Source organism: Fistularia commersonii, chromosome 2 (assembly GCF_037954325.1).
Source record: "Fistularia commersonii isolate RoL2024-O1a breed Wild chromosome 2, RoL_Fcom_v1.0, whole genome shotgun sequence".
In the NCBI taxonomy this organism is placed as follows: Eukaryota; Metazoa; Chordata; class Actinopteri; order Syngnathiformes; family Fistulariidae; genus Fistularia; species Fistularia commersonii.
In genome coordinates this window covers 5,230,764-5,256,661 of record NC_141285.1, presented here as the reverse complement: position 1 = coordinate 5,256,661, position 25,898 = coordinate 5,230,764, and the positions used below count along the sequence as shown (strand labels likewise).

Genomic DNA, 25,898 nt, shown 5'->3' with positions numbered 1-25,898 from the left:
GCAATACTTATAGCTGGGGTTAACCTAATGCACCAATTCAATATCATCACAACTTAGCATTACCAACAGTGTCATTAATGCTGCAAAGACCTCACTGGTGCAAAAAGAATGACATGTACACACATAATGTACAATAGTGTACATAGTTGTGTATAATTAATTTGATGAGTTGTACTACATCCTTACGGAGGGTAAATTTGAAGATTGCGATGTTGACAAGCCACCAGGGACACCTGTGCATGGTATAAGTAAAGGTTCAAAGAAAGTGTTTTGTAATGTTTCCTGTCAAGAATCCAATTTATCAAGGGCTCTCTAAAACCACAACAAATCCCCTTCTGGTATTTGTCCAAAATCTCAATGCACCACTTTCAATTTGATTAATCTTAGTTGGTTATGTCAGACTTTCTTGCAGTTCCCAAGGTCAGGTGAAACACACTGCACCACAACTCACTCATTAACATAAAGACCCTTTCAACTCCCCAATCTGAGAAGTTATTTAATAACAATAGTGTAAAAAACAACAATAATGTTGTTAATAATTACGATAATAATTATTCCATCCATCCATCCGTCATCTGACACTTATCCTGCACTCAAGGTCACGGGGGATGCCATCCCAGCTGCCATCAGGTGACAGGCGGGGTAAACCCTGGACTGGTTGCCAGTCAATCCCAGGGCCACATAAACAGACAGACAACCATTCACTCTCTCATTTGCACATCTAGGCAATTTTCCCAAATTATCATGCACTATGTTTTTGGATTGTGGGCGGAAACCGAAGGACCCGGAGGAAACCCAGGGCAGACCTGAGGAGAACATGCAAACACCACACAGAAAGTTCCCCTGTCAGAATCGTACCAGGATCCTTTGTGCTGTGAGGCCCAAGCCCTAACCCCTAGCGCCAGCGTGCTGCCCATGATAATAATAATAATAATTATTATTATAGAGGGTGGCATAGCAATTAATGCTTTTGCCCGACAGCAAGAGGGCCCCTGGTGCAAATTCCAACGGATGTCTGTGTGGATTTTCCAGGCTCTGCCCACAGTCAAAAAACATGCAGTAGCTTCACTGGAGACCCTAAATTGCCAAAATGTGTGAATAAGAGAGTGAATGGTTTTAAGTCTCTACATGTGGCCCCGGTGATGGACTGTTGACTTGTCCAGGATGAACCTGGGAAATCAGCCACAGTCTACTGGAACTGCCCGAGAATTGAAATGTCTAATTGCCATGATGACATTTTATGGCGATTAACAATGACCTGGATGACTGAGAACCTTCACGAACATAACCATAATGAGAATCACCTCAAGCCCCACCATAATTCTGGTTGTAGGTCAATTGATATAGAAAATGAACGAACGAGTAATTGTGAGTATCACTGCATCGTAACCATACAGGGTACACAAGCAGCGCCCTTTTTACTGGGGTCTCCCTTTAAACTCAGAATGTGAACACAGACCTTGCTCTACAGTGTTGCTCTTGGGGGGAAGTTGTGGGAGCTGCCTGACTTTGCGGGCTGCGGACGACATCGCTGAGGAGGAGAGACACGTACCACCTTTGGGATGGACCCTAGTTCAAAAACGATGTGATGGAGACAAAGATGGGGGGAGGGAAAAAGAAAACAGAGAGAAGAAATGAACAAGAAACAAGGATAAAAGCAAAGGGGGTAAAGTGGAGAGAAAGTTGAAATGCCATCAATACTCCTGTGAATCAAGTTGAAAATGCGGCACTGGCTTTTTTCACTTTTAGCTTTTGTCACAAAAAGTGCAGCATTAGTTAAGCAGAAACAAACAAAAAAAAAAAAAATAGCATGAATTAGCTTAATCAGTGTTACCTGCTCACATTTGACATGTTGTAGCTTGCAATGTCTAAAACACATTTTTTTGTTAATAACAGGACTACTCAATAATACAAAAAACAGTTAAATGGCAGATGGAAGAAAAATAATATCATATTTAGTAAATTAGCAGCAACAGCATCTTTAAAAAGAGAAGCAAAGCGAGGCTTGCTCTAGGATAAACAGTGAGATCCTGTTGCCAAGAGAAGCAAATTAAGACAGTGAAAACCCACACACTTATTGAAAACACACATCCCATCATGTTTGTAGACAGCCAGTCATTGTCATCCATTCTAATTTGGCCCACAAACTGTTTTCTAGACAAATTTTCATTTTCTAAAGACATTTTGTGAAAAAGAGGCGGCCTCTAGTAGCAGCAAAAACAGTATGTGCACGGTATTTACACACCCACTCAGATAACACAGTGACACCAACACAAACACACAATTAGATAAAAGCGTTTCACTACACAACTGCACACTACACACACACACACACACACACACACACACCAGCAGAATCTAAAGCTCTTTTGTCAAAGGAAAAACACACATGTACACACACTGAAACACACGAGGGAGAGAAAGAAAGAGATCAACCTTGATTGTTTTCCCTCTCAACCACAAAATGATCTATATTCAAGTTACTGGGATAATAAAAGTTAGGGATTCAAGGAAGGACCCCCTTACCAAGTGGGGCCTTCTTTCCCCTAGAACCACGTAAGATAGAGGTGGGTTTGATCCTGGTAAACACACACGTGCACGCCCGAGAGTGCCATACAAACCGGAAGCCCAATAACACAATGCGTAAGCAGCAGCATGCAAGAAAGGATGGAAGGAAATAAGAGGGGACAATGGAAAAGGGAAAAAAAAATACAAGTAAATAAAATAATCCAGATATGGTTAAATTGACCATTTTTGCCAACAGGAACCATTAGCCCTGATTACATATATATGTTCCCCTGAAAAATTTTGGTGAGAAAGGAACATAATTTTACAATGTAGATATTCATAAACCCTTATTAGCGGCAGCAGATACATTTTGAAATAAAAAACAGAGGCTCCTAATGTATCAAGAGGCTTCATTTGTTATGAGCAATCTTTAGAAAGTACTATAGATCTGCCACAATGACAGCTAAAGCCATAATCCACTAAAACTCAACTCGTGATGATACACACACTCACTTTTGTCTAATATGGCATGCTTTGCCATGCCATATTGTCATTAATCTCCCGCTGTGTTGCTAATTTAGATCATAATTTTTAATGTGCAACCGTGTTAGGGAGAACAGTGGAGGAACTCTGAATACCAAATGTCAAATGCAATAAGTGTAAAGAAGACGTAGCTTCGAAGACCACTGGTGATTTTAACAAACCTTGAGAAAAACAATTCTATTTATTTCAGAATTAGAGGCTCATCTGTGTTTTGAATTTTTGTTGGCATTGGTTGTCAAACCCAACAATTCCTATTGTTGTTTAATTTGGCTTGGTGTTTGTTTTCTGAACTAGAAGTTTATGATGATCTATTTTTTATCTAATTTAATTTTATTTTTTTATGTATGACAGGACTGATAATACTTGGAGATACTTTGAAAAATTAAGAAAAATAAAAATTTTAATAAACAAATTAAAAAAACTAGTTCGAACACAACCAAAGTGCATCTCAAAAAAGATGTCTTCTTCCATACAGGTGATAAAATGAAGTTAAAGGGACGGTATGAAGCTCTGCCTATCAGTGGATGCCGCGGTTTGACATGTGCTGAGTCTACAGTACATGCCTTACCTGCCACTGTCAAAGAACTTCATGCCAAGAGTCTGACATTCAGGTGTTTCCAGGGTCCGAGGCTGCCTGGAGAATAGTGGATGAGCAGAGGGAGCGATGCAGAGTAGAAAACAAGATGGATGGATGAGGGCACGGAGAAGAGCATGATGTAGGGTAAATCATTTAGATACTCAACCTGTCTGCCGCCTGTCATTGGCCTCATAAGTGGCCTCATAAGTTTATGATGTGGAAAACAGGAAATTGGAGACATGCTGTGATGGATGGTATGGTGGTGATATGAGTAAAAGCTGCCATAGTCTCATGCTTCATCTTTTACTCTGTGGGTGTGTGTGTGTGTGTATGAGCAGATGTGTGTGTGTGTGTACCGCTTCTTTGTACCGAGGTGAATTAAAGTCATTTGAGTGGGAGGTAGCATCCATACTCTCTTTTCATGGACATAAACATGACAAGGATGATACATGTGCAACACACACACGACACACACACACACATGTGCGAACACACACACACGGATGAATCCATTCAACCACACTGGTATGCATTATGGACATTGAAAATTCTAAGCCATTGCTGAGCACAACGTCTGAATAAAGAGATTTGTTCGAGAGTGAGCAGAGAAGGTCAAGCACACAGAAGCCACAGTTCCTAAGAACTAAATTAAATGCAGAAGAAACAAACTCCACAAGGAGGGTCGTCACACCAGAAGCGGCAAGAACTACCACAAGTTCAAAAAGTGCAAACTATAAACAGGGAAGAAAAAAATATCAGAAAAACTACCGGGGATAAAAGAAAAAAAAAATTGTAAAAAAGGACAACAACTGACAACTGGGGACAAAACTATGGATACAACTTTTGGGATGATTTCTAGAAAGCACTGGGCAATTAAAGAGGTGAACAAGAATCCCCTCACACAAAATGAGAGATTATTTTTCAGAACTTGCCCATTTTATTTTGACGTTCTGCATAGTATGTGAGACTTGCTCCCATCGCATCTACCACACTCATCCCCACATGGAGAACCAGGAATTTAGAGACAGCAAATAGAACTGAACCACAACAGAACTGGTTGTGGCTTTATTTAGTATTCTTTTTAGATTATTTGAAATAACATTACTGAAGAGTTGAAGTAGCCATATTGAAGGCCATGATGTGTTTAGTTGCCAGGTTACGTTGTATAAACACCAGAAACAGGAAACGGTGGCAGAACTTGTTTATCAAATATCTTATGTACCAGTCAGAACCACCTGAAGTTCGCAATGAATAGTTGTATGCGCAAAAAAAAATCCCAAACTATGATACCCTGTTCCCACTATTTAAATCAGTACTGAGCATCTCCTAACTGGTAGAATTTTAGTGTGATAATTTTTTTTTCTTATTTGGGATGTACATTGTGTCAGGCATTACAAGGAAATGTTTGTGGGTCCACACAAGGGTACCTGTCATCTTCAGGGGAAGCATGTTGGATAAGAATCCTGGGACTTGTGGGACGTCTCCGGGGCAGGGAATGGTACAAGGATTTTCTATGTGTACATGAAGAAAAAAAAGCACTTAATTGAAGAAGAAAAAAAAAAACATGGTAGAATGATCTGAATGGCTATTGACAGAAATCACTTCATCTGTTTACCGCCAGAAAGCCTTGTTTATTTTTATTATATATTAATATATTTAATATATAATGTCATCAAGGCTCAGGTAAATGTGTGTTCAGGCAGCCGGGAATGGTAAAAAGTCCCTTTTTTCAAATGTCACATTTCTGCAACAAAGAAACAGGGATAATGAATGGACCCTATAAAATGAGTAACTAATAAATGTTTTTTCATCAGTGTGTCAATTGACTTATTTCAATCAACAGTTGCTTGTAATGAAACAAAAATAACATTTGTAAATGTAGCCAGATGATGTAGCACAAAAAATGGACTTTCCCAGTATCACATAGCATCACAATGACTGAAGCTAGTGAAAATATATAGTTTTTTTTTTAACCTATGAAGAGATTTTAAGTATTCTATCACAAAAACTACAACTAGGAAAAAAAAAAATCACACTTTCCCATGTGTTTAGTCTGATTTTTCCCACTTTAGAGTTTGGGCCTTTTCCAGATCCCAGATGCTCATGAATGCGCCTCATGTAACCTTGAGTAAATTACTTAACACGGTTATACTAATAGATTGAATGGCACACAAATTGTATCACCTGTAGCAGTAGCAAAATCAGAAAGCCATGCCTTATCATGCACAAATAAAAAAAAGAAAAGAATGGAAATTTGTGTCTCATAAGGCTCCAGGTTCAATACAAAAGGATAGTGGAGTCAATCCAGCCTGGCGATCATTCCTGCCGGAACAATTCTTTATTTACCTAAATCTGTCATGACTTGAATTCATCATGTGAACATACTAAAATACATTTTCTCAGTCAAAGGCATTGCTGACAGTCCCCGAAGGAATGGGGTGTGATCACAGTTTGACTCTAGACAATCTAAATAAGGAATCAGGCTCCCAAAATATATCCCAATATTTTAAATCTTGAATTTGTTTGCCTCTCAGATGCAGCAGAACAAGCTGGAAACACCTTTATATGCATCTTATTTTGCAGTGTCCTAATTACTAAAAATAGCTTTGAGCCACATTTAAATTGATTATTATTTACTTTGAGTGCAGATGAATACACGGGAGAACTGCTGTCAGTCACCTTTATTCGAGTCGACTGATAGTCTCCGCTGTTATTGTAAAACAGCAATTTTAACTGATCAGTACTACAATTTGAGATTGACTGATGATTTGCAGCTATTGAGCGAATGAACCATGATGACAACCCTTTTTTGACCCTCATTCCGTTGGCTCATGGAAAACCACACAACTTAATGCTACGTTTCGATATGCTCGTCACGTAAAAAGTGAGTGACAGAGTGTGGTGAGACATCGGAATATTTAAATGGTGTTTCTCTCTGGATAGAAGGATCGACTATAAACTCAGGACACTGATACAAAACAAAAGAAGGGGGGCACTACTTTAATTTCACAAAAAAATAAAATGTCTTTGTCTTTGCTTCCTGCAGATCAACAGCATGAGCGGTTTTAAATTATCTGTGTGACCTAAAATGTTTTATCAGTTTTAAAAGGTGTCTTGTCCAACACTCAAAGGCCAGTTTCTACTTGATAAAATAAAATGAAATAATACAGAATCCCTCATATTTTTATGCTAAAGTCGCATGGAAGAGGTTTGGTTCCTCACCCTGATTTTTAGGAATGTGTTAAGATAACGGATACTAGTTGACAAAGAGAGTGGTAATGTCTTTGGGCCAAGCTTTTCAGCCACTCGTACAACTCAGTCTCACTAATCGTGACCATGACACTGGTCAAGTCTGTTCTGAAGAAATGAGACGCAGATCAATGAAGGCGATGTCTTCTGAAGGTTGATATAGAGCAGTACTCAGCAATGGAAGTGCCAGAAAGGTTGTTTTCTAATAAACCGTTCTAAATTTTGCTGGCGTTAATAGTCGGCTTATCGCACCTTCATACAAAATATAATCGTGCCATTAAAAAAAAAAAAAAAAAAAAAAAAAGAAGTAGCATGGGAAACAGCTATATAAGACATTTGCTAGTAAGGGTCAGGACGCTTTAAGCAGTTGAATCTCCAAATCCAGTAGGACGATTCAAAGGGAGTGGAACGACAGAGGCCGGCAAAAGTTAAGAGGATAACAGTCTACTGCAGCACTTCAAGGGAGGGGAGGGGGCACAGAGGGTTGTACCTTTCCAACTCAGGTGAGGGGGCATGATTGTCTGGAGTCAGACAGTTGGTGCTAGCGCTCCTAACCCTGTCCAGAGAAGGCTGGAGATCACTAGAGGCATCACAGCACAACATGCCATCCATTGGAGGAGAAGGAGGATAGAAAGAGGAGACAGAATGTGAGGACAAAAACAAACAGAAAGAGAAAACAATGGGCAGACAAAAAAGGTATTTAAAAAGAAATGTTAGATTCCCACCAAAAACTTTACAGCTAACCTGAGAACCAAACTACAACTGGCTGTTTAGGGGAAAGATAGAAGTGCCCTAACATTGCGTTGTCATGGAGATGGAGATCTGTAAGGCGAAGAAGGGTCTTACCTAGTTGTTAACCTATCACTGTACATTAGAGCGCCGTGTTTGAGCGAGCTTCTTTTTTGACATGCAGGCAGCGTGGAACTTTGACTAGCATGCAAAAAAAAAAAAAAAAGAAACAAAACAAAAGGTCAAAGAGCTAAGATTAGAAGATGGCGTGCAAAGCTTCCACGTCTGGAAAAACAATATACTCACATGTGAACTATTGTTTCATATTGACGATTATCAGATTGGATTACAACACGAGGAGAGAGTTCTTTTCCACGGATAGTGAGAGAAACATCACAGACATGACTAAAATGTCCCAGTATGGTTCAAACAAGTAAGATCCTTTTTAAAACACTGGAAAACAGTGTTAAATGTTTTAACATCTGATTGGATCTGGAAAACTTTAGATTTTAGATTATGAGAAACTTGGGAAGCTCAGGTGACGCTTCACTTTTTTCTAACCCCATTCTATAGTATATAACTAGTTATTACTTTTAACTCTTAAAATAGAGCAGATCACATTGATTCAAATGTAATGCATATAATGCAATATTTGATTGACATGACTTCAAATACCAAATAAGACCTTTAATAATAATTTTTTGTCTTTTTGACTATTTTTCTTTTTTTTTTTTACTGTTTGTATAATTTTCTACTATTATTTATTATTGTTATGTTTTTCTTGTAACTCTGGCACAGCAATTTATTTCAGGATTAATAAAGTTGTTGTTCCTCTTCTATTATTATTATTATTGTTATTATTATTATTCATTCCCTCACATGATTCTTTATTTTGTTGTAAGGGTGTTTATATTGTATTTTAGCTTGTAAATGCAGTTTGTTCCGATATTTTTGTTACAAGGTAGGGCTGGCTCCGCACAGAGAGATGCTGACGATTCCTGTTGTTTTTACGTATACAAAATTATTATTTTGATATATTTAAAATTTTATATTTAATATTATTGTAATTATTATTATATGCTACCCACTAAAGATAAGTAGAAAACTTGCCATCAATGTAAACCTGAATATATGATTGTTAAATTTACATTTTTTAATCAAAAGAAATTGAAAGAAAATGGAAAGTCTTGGCTTGTTTGAAATATACTGAGTCCTTGAACTTACCTTTTTTTGTTTTTATGGATATCGTTGAATAAAAGAGGCATCTTGGGTGGGAGTGATTTATTGTGCTTAGTTGATCTCCTGAATTTAACATGCATGCAGCGGACAGAAGTGGGGAAAAAAGAAAGAATGGACAGAAGAGGAGAAAAGAGGAAAAATGTTTGGAAAGCGAACTTAAAGCCCCAACATGGCAAAAGATGTGGCAACTGATCCAGTGATTTTATGCCATGAGGTATGTTATTAATCTTAGCTGAAACCGGTTAAGATTCATGTAATCCATGCGAGAGAGAAAAAAAAATAAAAATCACAGGCTAAGATTGCTGATTCTTGCAGTGTAAGCAAGGAGTAAAACTCCAGCAGAAGACATGTTAAATGTGGCTTTCAATTTTTTTAATTGTCTTTGTATAAGTCCTCATCATTGGCCAACTTACCTCTGTGGCCATGTGCAGCAGCGGGAAGCCGTTTAAATAAATCATTTCTAAACAGCATTTAGATTTTAATATTCAAAACTCAATTAGAATAACAAGACATCCGACCTTTTTAGGGATAAAACAAATCCAGATGTGTGTATCACAAAGAACAGGTGTGTATGATGAGCATGATCCTGCAGTGGCCTCTTGTGGACATTAAATGGCAGTACAGTTGAAAGAACAATAATTGCTATGGCCTTTCTTTCTAAATTACTGCTTTTGTTATAAATCCATCTTAATTTTTCTTGATGATTGACACCATCAAATAATGGCAGTTTAATTTCAAAAGAAATGATTAGATTATTGCAGTTTAACTTAGAGTAAGTATTCATGTGTAAGTTAAGCCTATTACTTTTATCAACAATTTTTTAGTCACTACATTTTATTCTTATTTTATTGAGTTTAATGTTTCATTTTAACTCTGTGGTCAGTGCTATTATCAGGAATGGTGATCATCCATAATCTGCCTCAATTTAAAAAATGCATGGTGTGATTTTTTTTTTGCAATCCTACTAATCTTACTAAAATCCTCACACCATTCATTTGGTTTTACAGTTAGGTTGAAATATGCAAATAATATGTAACATTGTAGCTCAATTTATGCACTGAGTATAAATTATATGTATGCCTGTGCATTATAATTAACCTAGGATTGAGTTTGTTGCATTTAACAATATTGTCTGTATTAAGACAAGCAATATAAATAAAAGGCACATATACTGAAGACATGTCTAGTAATTAAATCATTATCCAGGAGGCCAAACAATTGAGTCATGATTTGCCTATTTACCTGATGTGGAGGCACTCAGCACTTTTGCCTCGCATTGATTGGTGGATCATGATGACCTCACTGTGGTTACCAAGGGGATGGGATGACACATGAGGAAATCAAAAACGAGTCAAAAAAACAAAACACAAAAAATCAGAAGAGCAGAAGGAGAAGACAGTGAATGGGAAAAGTGGAAAAGAGTGGTTCACGCAGTGTTCACACATACACACACATACACATACACACACACAGAAATCCCATTTTTTTGCAGCCAGAGCCATTCTGTCTAAACACACAAGTCAACTTTTTTTATACAACATGTCAATCATCTGATTACTACTGCACCAAACAGCTCAAGGTCCAAAGCGAAAAACCTTGAAAAATAAATACTAATCAAAAAAAAAAAATCTTGAAAAATAAGACAGAACCACAAGACTTTACTGGAACTTGTAATCATATTTGTTAGCATTGAAAAGAGCATTGACCAGCATTGACAAGCATTCAATCTTCTCACATTTGTCACAGGAATAAGCCGTTCATGTCAAGTAGGTGAGTGAAGGGACAATTTTACTGTTAATTCTTTAAAAGGTGACACGCACCTGTCTTCCAAGTACTCGTCATCCTGGTGGCGGCCTCTGGCCAAGTCATAGCAACGGGTTGGGGAGCGGGAACGGCGAGTGTGAGGGAGTTCATCGTCCAAACTCCTGGGAAAAAGAAGTAAGAAAACAAACAAATACAGAAGAGGAACGTAAAGAACGTGAACAAGGGAGATGGGAAGAAGAAAAAGAGAGTTAGAGAGGTTGGAAGAGAGTGAGAGAGAAAGAAAAACAAATAAAAAAAGAAAGAAAGTTAGTCGGCGGCCAGGCCATATTGCAGCAGACTTTGGGTGGGGTTCATATTGGGTCGGCCGGTAAAAGCAGAGCTGGCAGCACGACCCCCTTTCTACTTTAGTGAGACATTTCATTAGTAGATGGACTCGGATTTCTGGCACCTTAAAAACTCCATTCTTCCTCTGCTCTCTCCCTCTATCACGTTGCTTTTACCTTTTCACTAATACCAGGCAGACGTCTTCTCACCGAGACGATTACAATCCTCCAACCAGACCAGGTCTCCATAGTTAAGCTCATGACGCGCCACAAACACGTTAACCTGATGCTGATTTATCATCCGCAACCGCTGACTTTAGGCATATTTTTCTTAACAGGTCATGCTTCAAAGTGCAGCTGGAGCTGATGTCATATATTTTGGAGGTGTCGGACTCAAAAAAAAACAAAAACAAAAAAAAAAACACTGTAAAGGTTATGTGATTACATGCTTAGGATGATTCAGTTCATTATTGCTGCTCGTGCAGAAGCCACTGACAGTTGGGATTCACCACTCGAAAAGATATAGATGGACGAAGATATCTGTTTCAATAGTAAAAAGGTAAAAATGTCATCACAAAATATTCAGCCTTGGATATTTCAGTCAGGACCAAAGTGGTGACTCAGTTTGCTGAATCATCAGCAAGGCCAGAAACCAACATCGACATCAGGCGATGATTCTTTCAAAAAATTGACGCATTGAACTCTCCAATTATTGGGGGGAGTTGTTTTGTTGAGCAAGATACTGACACTACTTCTTCACTTCATTTAGTTGCAAACTGGAATTTATTATTGACCTTGATGAGCAAAATTACTTTTTACAGCCCGCAATGTTCCTGCCCCTCACCTCTGGGTGGGAATATTGGGAGGCCGGGATCGGATGCGTCCCTGCTCCTCTCTGTGCGGAGAGACAGAGCGGGAGCGTATATGATGTGAGGGTGTCCTCTGTGGTTCGGGGACCTCCAAGGTAGATGTGGTTTCCCGCTGTCTTTCCCTTCCACGCCCTTCTGCTGCTCACCAACACACACACACACACACAGACACACACACACACACACACAGAACTCAGTAAACATTTAGGAATATCAATGTTTCCAACATTGGTGCAAGTGATTTAGAGCTTTTCAGTCAAATCGCAGATATTAATAACTTACAGGGCAACTAAATTAGCCTCTTGCAAGCTGAAGTCTCCAAATAAGACAATTTAATTCTAAGTTTTCTACATCACACGTTTTGTTTGACTAAACTTTAACTCGTTTTTCTCATGTATAGACACATTTTTTGACCCTGTTCATGGCAGTGAATGCAGATGACCACAGGATCTGACATAGCTCCAATGCAGCTCCTTACAATGTAGTGACACACATATAAGTGACTGTGCCAAGGACACCATGCTGCTTTAGCATCTGTTTTAAGGACATTATTGCCTCGTAGCGTTAACCAACTTGCCCTCCAGCAGACTATTTGTTGTGCTTGGAGGTGCATTGGATGGGGAAAAAAAACAGTAATACTGCCAGTATTGTTAAATAAAACAAACTCAATCCTTGGTTGATTATAAAATTGCCATTGTAATCTATGTATGTATGTATGTATGTATGTTAGTATGTATGTATTATTTATTTTATTACTAAAATTTTCGCTGAGCTTTTTTTAAAATTATTTTACGTTCTGATGATCCAAAGTAGCGAAGACAAATTAATAAAATGTCTGGGCTTGGGAGAATGAGGGCAGACGATACGAATGGCATATTTTTTCAACCAGTGTCCTGAGTAATATTATTTGATATCCAGGTATCTAAGAATTGAAAATTGGACACAAAAGAATAAGGCAGAACTGTTCCCAGATCCTAAACTAAAGAACAACATTAACAAAAGAATTATATACCGTATATATATACGGTATATAATTCTTTTGTTTATGTGGTTCGGTACGGTATATAATTTTATATATATATATATGTGTATATATATATATATACACACACACACTCACACTCACACACACACATATATATATATGTATATGTATATGTAGTATATGTATATACATATAATTCTCTCTATATATGTATGTATAGGATGTATAGGTATATACCTTACAACATAGTATACACACACAAATATACACACAAATATATGACATATTTTATTAAGCGTAGCGTAAGTTCAACACAAGTAAGTTAATGTAAGTTCAACATAAGTCAGTTATTACATATGGCATTGGATTTCCACTTGACTGAGTTAGTTCCTGGTCTCAGTGTAAACAGAGTGGGTCTATTATTACTGTGTATTTAACATCGACCAAATACAAATGTGTCTTGTTTTATGATGTGACGAGGGTCACAACCACTAGCCTTGGGGTGTTATGACATGGTTTGGATAAATGCCACCAACAAATATAAATATTTATGTGGATGTTTTGCATTTTCCATCACATGAATGTGAAACAGCTTTAAAGTGTTGACAAAATCAGCCGCGTTTGTAATGCAGACTCCAAAGTTTTCATGATTTTTTAAATGCTGTCAGGCTACGACAACCAAGTTGAATCTTACTAAGCTGCAGACCCTGATTAGTTCATAAAAGACCTTTATGAAATTACAAAAAATGGGTAGGTGAAAAATATGTTTAAATATGTTTGATATTTTAATTAGTAAAGACAGTAAAGATAACAGGGTTCTGTTATCTTTACAACACCAAACTGCAATCTTATAAACATATTACTTTCTTTCTTACAATAGATAGCTTACATCAGCCATATATTATTGGAAAAAAAAGTCATGATATTGTACAGTTTTTGTTGGTGCAGCAGAAAAATCTTTGAACATAAAAAAATACAAATAGAGAGAATGATCCGCCTTTTAAGGTATATGTGCAACCTTGTTAGGCTTCATTGGGATCTCAAGGTCCACTGCCTTCAATTCTAAGAGACCGGCATCTCAATGCTCATACAGGACCATTTGTTTTTGTTTTTTTTTTTATTTGAAAATTGCTACCTAGGTTTTGCTACCCGTGACTTTTATAAGTCAAAGATACACAAAGATACACACAAAGATGCACACAAAGATAGTTTGACTCATATATCTATCATATAAAAATCATATAAAAATCTCTCATATACCTCCTTAAAGGATTTTTTAAATATCTTAAATCAGAACAAGTTGAAAATGTTTGAAACAGTATACAGGACTGTCTCAGAAAATTAGAATATTGTGATAAAGTTCTTTATCTTCTGTAATGCAATTAAAAAAAAAAAAAAAACTTTTTCATGATATTCTCATATTCTGAGATAGTATTTTTGAGTTTTCTTAAGATGTAAGCCATTATCAGCAATTTAAAATAATAAAAGGTTTGCACTATTTCAGTTGATTTGTAATGAATCCAGAATGAATGACATTTTTGTTTTTGTAATTGCATTACAGAAGATAAAGAACTTTATCGCAATATTCTAATTTTCTGAGACAGTCCTGCACATGCTATTGTCATAAAGTTCTACCCCCGTTTCTACCCCCGATATGGGAACACAGCTTTAGGGGCTAATATATTCCTGAATGCAAGTTTAACACTCTCAAACAAGGACACAGATGCACAAAGAGACATACAAATATTGGACAAAAAATAAACAGACCAATAAAAATAAAAGCCAGTGCTTTAACAGACAAGGTAGCACCTCGTCTTTCAATCTGATTTCTATAAACTACATGTGCCACCAAAGTGAATGAATGTGTATAAAGTTTACACTACTTGTAACTAATTTCTGTAGTCATCCCAGCAACTTAACACCCGCGTGGAGCACGGAGCCTGGATGGTTCCCCCACATGCCAACATGCAGTCGACAACATGGCTGTGTTTCCCATTAAACCATTTATTTGTGGTGAATTGTGGTGAACTGTTTACAGACATTTGTTGGTTTGTTTTATCCTCTTTGTGTACACTTTGTTACACTTTGTGTAAGTAGTTAAAAAGTAAAAGTTAGAAATCACCACAAATAAAAAACGCAAGCCGTTGGAAATATATGAGGAAACGAACCCCACCCACCTTTAGACACTACTGAGGAACCCTCATCAAATTCAGGCTCTGTTACACGCTGAGAACCTACATAGTCACAAACACAAAGTTGTACATAGACCAAACAATCGCACACACACACACACACACACACGCACTAGACACAAACATGTATACACATGCATACATTCCAGTACAAATGCAGCATTAAGGTTAAGCAGATATTTACATTGCCAAATGTTTTGTTAAAAAAAAAAGCCCATGACTACTAATTCAAAAGCGTCCTCTGTCATGGTGACGCGCACACACACACACTCACACACACTGGGCACATAGATAAGTTGCAAAAGGGACTTACGCTGAAGCTTCCTGCCTGGGGTTTCTGTGTGTGTGTGTCGACGGGGCAAATATGGGGAAGGCCTGGGAAGTGGTATAGATGAGACATCGTGGGTTTGAAGTGGATACCAGTGAGGCTTGTCATCCAGTAAGGCCGTCTCCAGCTCTATGAGGATCTATTCAAAATTCAAATTCATAAATAGTCAAACTATTAATAAAAAAGTATTTCTACATGTAATGATTATTGATTTTTTTTTTAACAATATTTAACCACTTTTAAAAAACTGTAATGCTTATCATCTGGTATCAAGCATCAGTAAGATTTTCTTAGAGGGTAATAGTCTCTCATAAATTCCACCTTTGTTCACATGCCAAATTTTAATAAATTTAATAAATGTTAACTCCTTGCATAACCATACTATGATCAACTGATTCATAAGATAAACTGATTAAAATAATGTACGGGCTTGTTAAAAAGATCTCAGACAACAGTATAGGACTTACTATTTTAAAATGTCTCTTTTTTTATATACTAGCATATGGACACTAACAATATAAACATGCGGTTACATTTTTCAATATATTTCTGATCTCATAAGAATAATCAATTTATATATAAAAAATAAATGCAAGGAGTCCCATTTTCAATGCTAATGCACCATTTCAGTCATGCAAGCCTGAGACAGCATTTTGAATTTACTTCATCTAAATATTGCGTATTTAAGCACCTTAAGTTTACATGATTGGTAAAAATTTAGGTAACTGAACGTCTATTGGCAATTGATGGTTTTTGTTTTGTCCAAAAGAAGGTGATCTCGGATTGTCTTTTCCTTTTTTTCTTGATCTTGATGATGGCCTGACTTTAAATGAAGGTGCTGAAAAGTGTGGCACCTCTCCCAGAAAGATGCTGTCCTCTTCCGGTGATCTGGGCTGATCCCACACGGTCAGCTCCAGCATGTGATTGCGGAAATCTCTGCGATGGATGTGAGTGTAGACATATGTTTGGTTCCACTTGGGCTCGCAGGTTTTCTTCGCCGTTTTTGTCCTTCGTTTGCTCTTGTCACTGGGTTAAAGCATGACACATGCAATAAAATTCATTACCATCAAGACATTTCTGTCATTTCTGTGCATGCGCAATGAAAAGAAGTCCACACCTGCGGTCGGGGAGGAAGTACATTTTGACGTAAGGGCTCCTGGGCCGTCCATCTGGCCGCAGAGGAAGCTCTACAGCCTGCAGCACGTTGACGATTAACTGGTGTCCCACTTTATCAAACCACAGCTTCACCTAGGAGGAAGGAATTTATATAAAAACATGTCTGATATAGGGTCTCCATCATAAGAAATCAACACTTGCACACACACACTCACAGAGAGTTGCCCTGGCATTAGCTGTGGAGCATCTTGGAGCATCCCAGGACTGGAGGGAGATAGGAGATTTAAGGATGGTCTCTCCATCTTCTGGGACTCAAAAGAACTCGAACCTGCTATGAAGAAAAGAGAACAGATAGTGGGTTTAAGCTCCCATGAACTGGATCTCTTTCAGACAAAAAAAACAACAACAAAAGATTAGATAAAAAGCAACAGAAATTAAATTTACAGGCCTTTGTAAGAAAAAAAAATCTCCAGCGTTATTCAGTTCTATGATGTTCATAGTCTACCGGTGAACTGTTAATGGAATAAAGCAGTTAAAGTGCAATGATTTTATGGACCTATTCTCTGAAAACAGAAACGTTTTACAGCTGAAGAAGACATCATGAGAATGGCGAGTCAACCCATGCTCAAGTTGCAGCTAGACGATGAATTGAAACTCAACATATACCTCAATACAGCCTACAGGAGCTATGATCAATTATTTGTAGGACTTTTATTGTGGTACAACTTTGCACATCATCTTAATATTCACCCATCTAAAACATAAACAACGCAAAGAACTCCATAATTGATTCTAAGGTCAGGTAAGCATCTTTGCTAAAATAAAGGCAATCTGAATGGCTTCTTTACTCAAAACAGTTGCTGCAACAACAGTTTTACAACTAACAATGCTGCAACATTTAGAGTTACGAAAAATTAAGGGGAGAAAAACATAAATTCAATAAACTTAACCTACAGATAAAAGCTAAGGGAGAGAACAATCATCCACAGATATCAAATTGCTTTTGTTCTAGTTGCTCGTGTTTGTCTTACTCATGATTCTAATTGATAGAATCAACTAATGACCATTTGAAAGGTGAAATGTTCAACTCCATTTTTTTTTTAGTTCAGAATATATATAAATATATATATATATATATATACACACACACACACACACACACACACACACACACACACACACACACACACACACATACACACACACACACATATATATATAAACTATATATATATCTTCCTCTTCTTTAGGCTTTTCCCTTCTGGGGTCACCTCAGCGATTCAACCTTCTCCATGTAACCCTATTCTCTGTATACTCCTCTCTCACACCAACTACCTTATTATCCATAAATCTTGTCTTTGGTCTTCCTCCTGCCTGGCAGCTCCAATTCTAGCATCCGTCGACCAATATAATCTCTATCCCTCCTCTGTACATGACTGAACCGTCTCAGTCTGGCTTCTCTGACCTTCTCACAAAAACATCTAAAATGTGCTGTTCCTCTGAAAGACTCATTCCTGATCCTATCCATCCTTGTCACTCCCAAAGAGAACCTGGACATTTTCATCTCTGTGACCTCTAGCTCTGCCTCCTGTGTTTTCGTCATTGTAACTGTTTCTCGGCCATACAGCATTGCTGGTCTCACCATTGTCTTGTACACTTTTCCTTTCATTCTGGCAGATAGTTTTCAATCGCATAGTAGCCCGGACACTTTTCTCCACCCATTCCAACCTGCTTGAGCCCATCTCTTCACCTCTTTTCCACACTCTCCGTTGCTCTGGAATGTTGACACCAAGTACATGAAGTCCTCCAACTTCTTGATCACCACTCCCTGTAGCCTTACCATTCCAAACATTCTATTCACATACGTATACTGTTTCATTCTTCTCCTTTCCAGTGCATGCCTCCATCTCTCTAGATTTTCCTCTACCTGTTCTCTGCTCTCACTACAGATCACTATGTCATCTGCAAACATCATGGTCCATGGAGGTTCCTGTCTAACCTCATCTGTCAGCCTGTCCATCACCATTGAAAATAAGAAGGGGCTCAGAGCTGATCCCTGATGGAGTCCTACCTCCACCTTGAACTTCTCTGTTACCCCTAAAGCACACCGTACCACTTCCTCACAGCAAGCATACATGTTCTGCACCAGTTTAACATGTTTCTCTGTCACTCCAAACTTCCTCATACATTACCAGAGCTCATCTCTTGGCACCCTGTCATATGCTTTTTCTAGGTCTACAAAAACCCAAAGCAGCTCCCTCTGGCCTTCTCTGTACTTCTCTATTAGCATTCTCAACGCAAATACTGTATCTGTAGTACTCTTTCCAGGCATGAAGCCACACTGCTGTTCACAAATGCTGACTTCGGCTCTCAGTCAAGTTTCCACTACTCTGTCCCATAACTTCATTGCATGACATTCAAATTTATCCCTCTATAAGTTGTCCCAATTCTGCACATCCCCCTTATTCTTAACAATGGGCACCATCACACTGCGTCTACATTCCTCACGCATCTTCTAAATCTCTAAGATCCTGTTGAATAATCGAGTCAGAAACTCTACTGGTGCCTCTCTGAGACACTTCCACACCTCCACGGGTATATCATCAGGACCAATTGCCTTTCCACTCTTCATCCTCTTCAATGCGTTCCTCACTTCACTTTTACGAATCTCTACTACTTTGTGGTCAAAATCATCACCTCTTCTACCCTTGCCTCTCTTTCTTTTTCCACATTCATCATCTCTTCATGTACATTTACATGTACATGTACATAAATACATTTCCCTCTCTATCTTTAATCACCTGGACATCCTTTCTATCATTATCTCTCGGTTTCGCCAACCTGTACAGATCTTTCTCTCCCTCCTTACTGTCCAGCTGTGCATACAAGTCATAGTACGCCCTTTTTTTTGCCTTTGCTACCTCTATCTTTACCTTAAGTTGTATCTCCCTGTACTGTCTGTTCTCTTAAGTCCTGTCAGCATCCCACTTCTTTGCTAACCGCTTTCTCTGTACATACTTCTGCACTTTCTCATTCCACCACAAAGTCTCTTTATCTACTGCCCTTCCAGATGACACACCGAGTACTCTCCTACCTGTCTCCCTGATCCCATTAGCTGTAGTTATCCAGTCATCTAGAAGCTCTCTCTGACCACCCAGAGCCTTTCTCAACTCCGCCCTGAAAACCATACAACATCCCTCCCATTTCAGCTTCCACCACTTTGTCCTCTGCTCCGCCTTTGTTCTCTTGATCTTCCTTGTCACCAGAGTCATCCTTCAAACCACCATCCTATGCTGTCTACAGCATAGGATGCTGGCTACACTCTAACTTACGACTACTTTGCAATCACTGACCTCTTTCAGGTTACCTCGTCTATACAAGGTACCTCCGCTCTTATAAGTTACCCTATGTTCCTGTCTTTTATGGAAAAAAGTGTTCACCACAGCCATTTCCATCCTGTTTGCAAAATCTACCACCATCTGTCCCTCTGCGTTCCTATCCTGTATACCAAATCCCCTCTATTGCCTCCACCAACTAGCCCATTGAAGTCTGCACCAATTACCACTCTCTCATCTCTGGAGATATTCTGCATCACTTCATCTAACTCATTCCAGAACTTCTCCTTCTCCTAAAACTCACATCCCACCTGCGGGGCATAGCCACTAATAACAGTGAGCATCACACCTTCAATTTCCAGTTTCAGACTCACGAGTGTATCTGACATTCCTTTCACCTCCAGATCGTTCCTAACAAACTCCTCCTTCAAATTAAATCCTCCTCCATTTCTCTTCTCGTCAATACCATGATAGTACAACTTAAGCCTGCTCCTAAGTTTTGAAGCCTTACCACCTTTCCACCTGGTCTACTGGACACAGAGTATATCCACTTTCCTTCTCTACATCATGTCGACCAACACTCTACCTTCTCCTGTCATAGTCCCGATATTCAAAGTCCCTACTCTCAGTCCTAGACTCTTGCCTTTCCTCTTCTCTCTGCTTCTGAACACACCTTCCTCCTCTTCTTCTTTGACCTCTCCTTTGAAATATATATACAATATATATACAATATATATATATATACAATATATAAAAAAGATAATATTTATATATTATCTCTTCTATATTTCATTTGATCTGAAATATAAATCAAAGCAAATAATTTTTAAAATTGAACTGTATTATTTATTTTAACACACACGTTTCATGAACAATACTAGTACAACATCGTGATACAAAAAAGCAGCATGTGAATATCACACTGATATATAAATATAGACGATTATATTAGTAGCATTAACTTGAGTGGTAAAAGACCAATCAACATGATTGTAGAGAAATGGATGACAATGGATGAACAAAGACAAAGAAGTAGGTACTGAGGGCTCATTAGATAGCGGAGATGAGTGAGGTGAACATAACAAACTTAAAGTTGCAGCCCCTGCTCTGAGGAACCCCAAAGGCGTAATGAGTCAGATAACGATGGGCCAATCGGCGGAACTACATCCTAGGAGAGGACCATAACAACTGTGAAGAAGACACCTACAACTGCACATTTCATTCTTTTTATTATAAGAACACTGGGTCACGGAAACATAGCTAGTAAGACTTTGTGAACTGACACACTTTGTTGCTTGTCAGGGAATAGAGGATCATACCCAGATCTTTGTATACTTTATTTTAACTGCTGAATTAAATGCTGATTTAAGCCTAAATATCTTCTCCTATTGCTTCATCAACGAACACGCATGATCCACCCACACGTAGTGGTGAGGCAGAATGGGACAGGATCCAACAGGGCTGGTTTAAGTATTTCAAAAACTGCCATTCAGCTGGGATTTTTATTTGAAAACCATCTCTAGTGTTTAGTGAAAATAGTCAGGAAAAACAACATTAAGTCAGAAAAACAAAAAAAAAAAAGCATATTAAAAACCAGTGGTTCTCTGGGCAAAATGCCTTGCTGATGCCAATACTCAGAAGAGAATGTCCAGATGATCACAAGGTAACCGTAACTCAAATAACCACTCTTTATGGCCGAAGTTTGCATTCCAATGATACACTCAAAAGTTATCTTCAACCTTCTTTGTATTCATAATTGGTGGTGATGGTGCATTGTGGTTGGAAGAGAGTCTTGGCCACTTAGGTAGGCCACTGGAGTTTCAAATCTGCTTTATATTGAGTATATTTCCTGACAATGTCCATAAAACAGGACCTATGAATCATCCTCTGATGGGAACCTCCAGCAGGATGACGCTCTGTGTCACAAACCTCTCATCACTTCCAACCGCTGTCTTGACGGCACCATAATATCATTGGGTGCCGAAGTACCATAGTATCATTGGGTGCATTGGGACACCATAGTATCATTGGCTCCAATTGAATTGAGCATCCTCTGAGATGTGGTAAAATAGGATATTTCATAAAAGCGGATATACAGACCACAAAGCGTTCCAATCAGGTGCAACCAGAAGGGTTTCTAATGATTTACTGGCACAGCCATCAAGCCTCTGAATGTAGGGGGGGGGTGGCCTCATACCTTGCATCAACAAAACATCCCAGTTTTCTCTATCATGTCATGATCAGAAGTGACCTCTGTGAGTTAAGTATTCATTCACATCAAGTAATATTGGATGATCAGTGCAAAACTCCTGCTTGAGCTGTGAGTAAGACCAAGGACATGGTAGTGACCTTCTCCGTCTCCATTCTGGGTGAACCAGTAGAAACAGTGAAGGAGTACAGATACCTGAGCGCTGTCTTTGACAACCTCCTGAGATTTTCCTCAGACACAGAGGAGATCCTCAGAAAATGTCACCAGAGGCATTTGATGTGAACAATTCCATCCTGATCACATCAACTACTCCTTTGTTGAGAGTATAATGACCGTCTCCTTCACTTGATGGTTCTACTAGATCACCCTACAAGACAGGAACCACCTTGCGAGCACCGCCAAGATCTGCGCCAAAATCATTGGTCACATCTCTTTCCCTCCTTCATTACAAGAAAACTGTAGGGCAAACAGCAAACAGGATCCTTCAGGATCCATCCCACATCCTATTCTCGGTATTTGAATGGCTCCCCTCAGGACGAAAACTCAGCTGCCATGGCGGCAAAACCCAGAGGAGGAAGGGAACCTTCATTCCCAAAGCTCCACAGCTCCGGAAAACCCCCTCACTATCCCTACTTCCCCTCTAAGTGTAACACTGGGAATGTTATCATTTATTTGTATAGATGTTTAGCGCATCGCAAAGACATAAAGTTTTTTCTCATTCTACAGATGTACAAATATGTACAGTCTACTATACAGTTGTCCAGTTTTATTTATAAATGCTGGATCCTAATGCTAATGCTTCCCCATTGCTTTTCCGGAACAAATAAAGTGATTCTGATTTCTACTCTCAAACAAGCTGCCTCAATATTACATTATATCACAGATATTGAATCAAAGCTCCCTATCGTACAATAATTTACATATAAGGTCAGATTGTGTATCTACATGCACCCACGCTGGAAAGTTAAAGAAAAAATTATAAAATATAAAGACATTACAGGAAACAGGAGACACCTACTAGATTCTAAAGGAGGGTGGGACGTGTCGGGGATTCTTGGGATGTCACTGTAAAAGAAAAGGTAAAGACACAAGTCAGTTCCACTCATGCAGATGTCTGACAGCCCAACAAACATTAGTAATATTATTGATGCACAGCCATACATGCATATTGATGTAGTATTTGTCATTCATGAATAAAGTAGTATTTTTACAAGTCATTTATAAGTTGAGGCAAAATATCATTTAGTTTAGTTGACGGCTATCAAAATGTTTTTGATCTTTTCAGTCATTGTTGGAAAGGAGCGCCAAAGGGGTCCAGTTAATATTCAAATATCCAGAACAGAAAAAAAAATGTTCAAATAGGAAATGTTCAAATAGCAAACAACAGGATATGTTTCAGCAATTTTAAGTAACGGACCAAATCATGGCTGTGTGGTGGGAGCAACTTTATTTTGAGAATAAGATGTATAAGATGCATTTGGCCAGGCAGTCAGTCCATAAAATAGTAATGTATATCATTTGCAAAAATTGAACAATACTATTTATTGTAATACACATTTCATTATCTGTGCAAAACTAGTACAACATGGTTATAAAAAAAAAAGTAGCTTGTGAATATCATACTGACATGAATAGTAAAAGACCAAGCTAAACAAAAAGCTATGTTTTTAAAGATTTCACTATTAATACTGGTCAGAGCCGCTTGGTATTTAGTTACCACCATATATCATAAAATATACTATTATTAGGGTGCCATGTTTTAAATTTATTTAAATTTAAATTATATTATTGCTTTTTCAATTTGTATTGTATATGGCAGTAACAAGAATTGATAACAGCTCACAATCAAGCTTCTTATTAAGTGTTCAAGCAGATTATTCATGAATTGATCTATTGCACTTTATCACGTTAATATATTCAATCTATATTTTTATTGAAAAAGGTGGATTTCCGAGGTTTGACTGCAATAATAGCAACACCCACGATAGTATTCTATGATCACACAAACCCGTCAATACAATGCAATTGTGTTGAAGAACTTTTTTTATATTTAATTTTGTTTTTTTAGTTGCTTGTTTTTATCTTCAAATCAAATATTAAATGTGCAGTTGTTTCATGGACCCTCGGTTGCCTTGGAGCCCAATCCAAAATGAAGAAAAGTAATATAAAACGAGAAAATAAATAAAAGTGCATCCAAGAGGTTAATAATTGAGGAATAAGAAGTGCAGGAAGCGTTATAAAGATCTTCTCATTTGAAAGTGCCAGATTTGGTCCACTCCATCCTCAGCCGAAATAAACAGCGATGAAAGAATCCCATCGGCTTCACAAACGGTTTAAAAAAGGTTGCAAAAGCAAAGCTACATCGATGAACATTTCCTATTTTGCATCCCTTAACGTTACTTTGCCATTTTGGGGATGATGAGTTCCGGTGGTTTTCAACCTAAGTCGAAATTTTCGCTCCCAAGTGGCATCTCTGATCAGTAAAATTTAATCCATTTAATTTAGGGATGCAAAATGGCACCAGCGAAATGAAAATAGAATCCAAAAGCATGAAAAGATTGAAAAAAGATCCTGATAAAATGGGCAGATTACTTACTGATATTTTCTATACACCCTTCGTGAGTGTTTGGAGAGAAATTAATACAATCAACTTTTTTTTCCCATTTCATAAAAAAAGATATTCAAGCTTAAACTGTAAAAAAAAGTCCAGATACAGTGAATGCCTAATATTGAAGTCATTCATAAGTTAAATGATTATACAGAGGCACAATCACCAATAATTCTGATATGATTCTGCACAGATTTCTACAGGGCATCATATTCTGGGTTTAAAATCACGTGGCAATCAGATGTTGAAACTGACAACAAAATGCTTGGGTTTCTGTGGTTAAATCTAAACCTGAATTAAGAGAATAGCACTGACTTAGTTGCCGAAATTCCAGTTAACTAATTTGCTGAGCCACATTTACACAACACAGTTCAAATGCAACAATTCTAATTTCTCTTCAATGCAGTGCAGCACAGGAAAAGTAGCAGGAAAGAAGAGGTATATTCTTGGGTCCATCTCATGTTTCCTTCGTATCTGGGAGTAAATCCAAAATTAATCCGACAATGTGTCTCTCATTGAAGCAGCTCTGATAAAGTCCATCAGAGCAGACGTTACTGAAAAGGACTATTTTAATGGCGCAACCTTCACTGACTCACAGAGCTGTAGAAAGAAATACGGAAATAGAGGACAAGGCTCTATAGATGATTATGAAAGAAAGTGAATCTGGCTTTTGTGCTCCTGTTTCCTTCCAGTGCAAAATCTCGTATTTATTTGTTCACTTCTATTCTATCTATTTTTTTTAAATCACCTTATATACTAACTGTGACTATCTAGGTGCCAAATCAAAGAAAATACTGGTGAACAATCTGCACAGCTGATGAGCTGCAATACAACACAAATTCAATTTAATATAGTGGGAGTACAAACTTAATTTTAAGTGCATTTCTGTATTATCCTATGGATAGAACAGAAGCTGACTTTTAAGTGATGTTTTATTTTTTTTCTGTATCAAATAGGGGGGAAATATAAAGGCAATAAAATAATCACACGGAGGGGTGTCCATATGAAGCACTGACCTGTTTCATTAATTGATTGGTTTTAAAAGGTACTCCCCAAAAATATTTAATGGGATTTGCTCTTGTCTTTTACGGAGACTTTGTCTGATTCTGTAGGCTTAATACCCTACCGTCATTTGAAAAAAAAAAAAAAAAAAGACAAGTGATTTGGTGATTTGTTTATATCAGACGTATACAACAGAATGCAAATCCCCTGTTGCAAAACTTGGCAACGTTAGTCAGCAGGCAATGGCTGACTGTTTTTAATATTGGGAATTCGGCAGCCGGTGCAGACAGAATACAAATAGGCGTCTTTTTTCTCTTCTCCC

The 25,898-nt window shown here is 38.0% G+C and overlaps 1 protein-coding gene across 9 annotated transcripts in view; it reads right to left on the bottom strand.

Moving 5' to 3' along the window:
- Positions 1-25,898, bottom strand: part of rims1a (regulating synaptic membrane exocytosis 1a) — a 124,709-nt gene that overhangs the window by 12,960 nt on the left and 85,851 nt on the right. The window contains exons 11-24 of one of the 9 annotated variants that reach the window (XM_086165075.1): positions 24,563-24,580; positions 22,985-23,031; positions 16,638-16,753; positions 16,424-16,554; positions 16,161-16,332; positions 15,292-15,445; positions 14,964-15,020; positions 11,777-11,939; positions 10,666-10,770; positions 8,831-8,908; positions 7,724-7,807; positions 7,368-7,457; positions 5,056-5,139; positions 1,460-1,569 (exon numbers count right to left, since the gene is read on the bottom strand). In XM_086165075.1, coding sequence (XP_086021201.1) covers positions 1,460-1,569; positions 5,056-5,139; positions 7,368-7,457; positions 7,724-7,807; positions 8,831-8,908; positions 10,666-10,770; positions 11,777-11,939; positions 14,964-15,020; positions 15,292-15,445; positions 16,161-16,332; positions 16,424-16,554; positions 16,638-16,753; positions 22,985-23,031; positions 24,563-24,580 — 1,409 coding nt within the window. Of the gene's footprint in view, positions 1-1,459; positions 1,570-5,055; positions 5,140-7,367; positions 7,458-7,723; positions 7,808-8,830; positions 8,909-10,087; positions 10,148-10,665; positions 10,771-11,776; positions 11,940-14,963; positions 15,021-15,291; positions 15,446-16,160; positions 16,333-16,423; positions 16,555-16,637; positions 16,754-22,984; positions 23,032-24,562; positions 24,581-25,898 lie in introns of all 9 variants that reach the window. The other 8 variants (XM_086165083.1, XM_086165134.1, XM_086165099.1 and 5 more) reach the window with 8 other exon arrangements.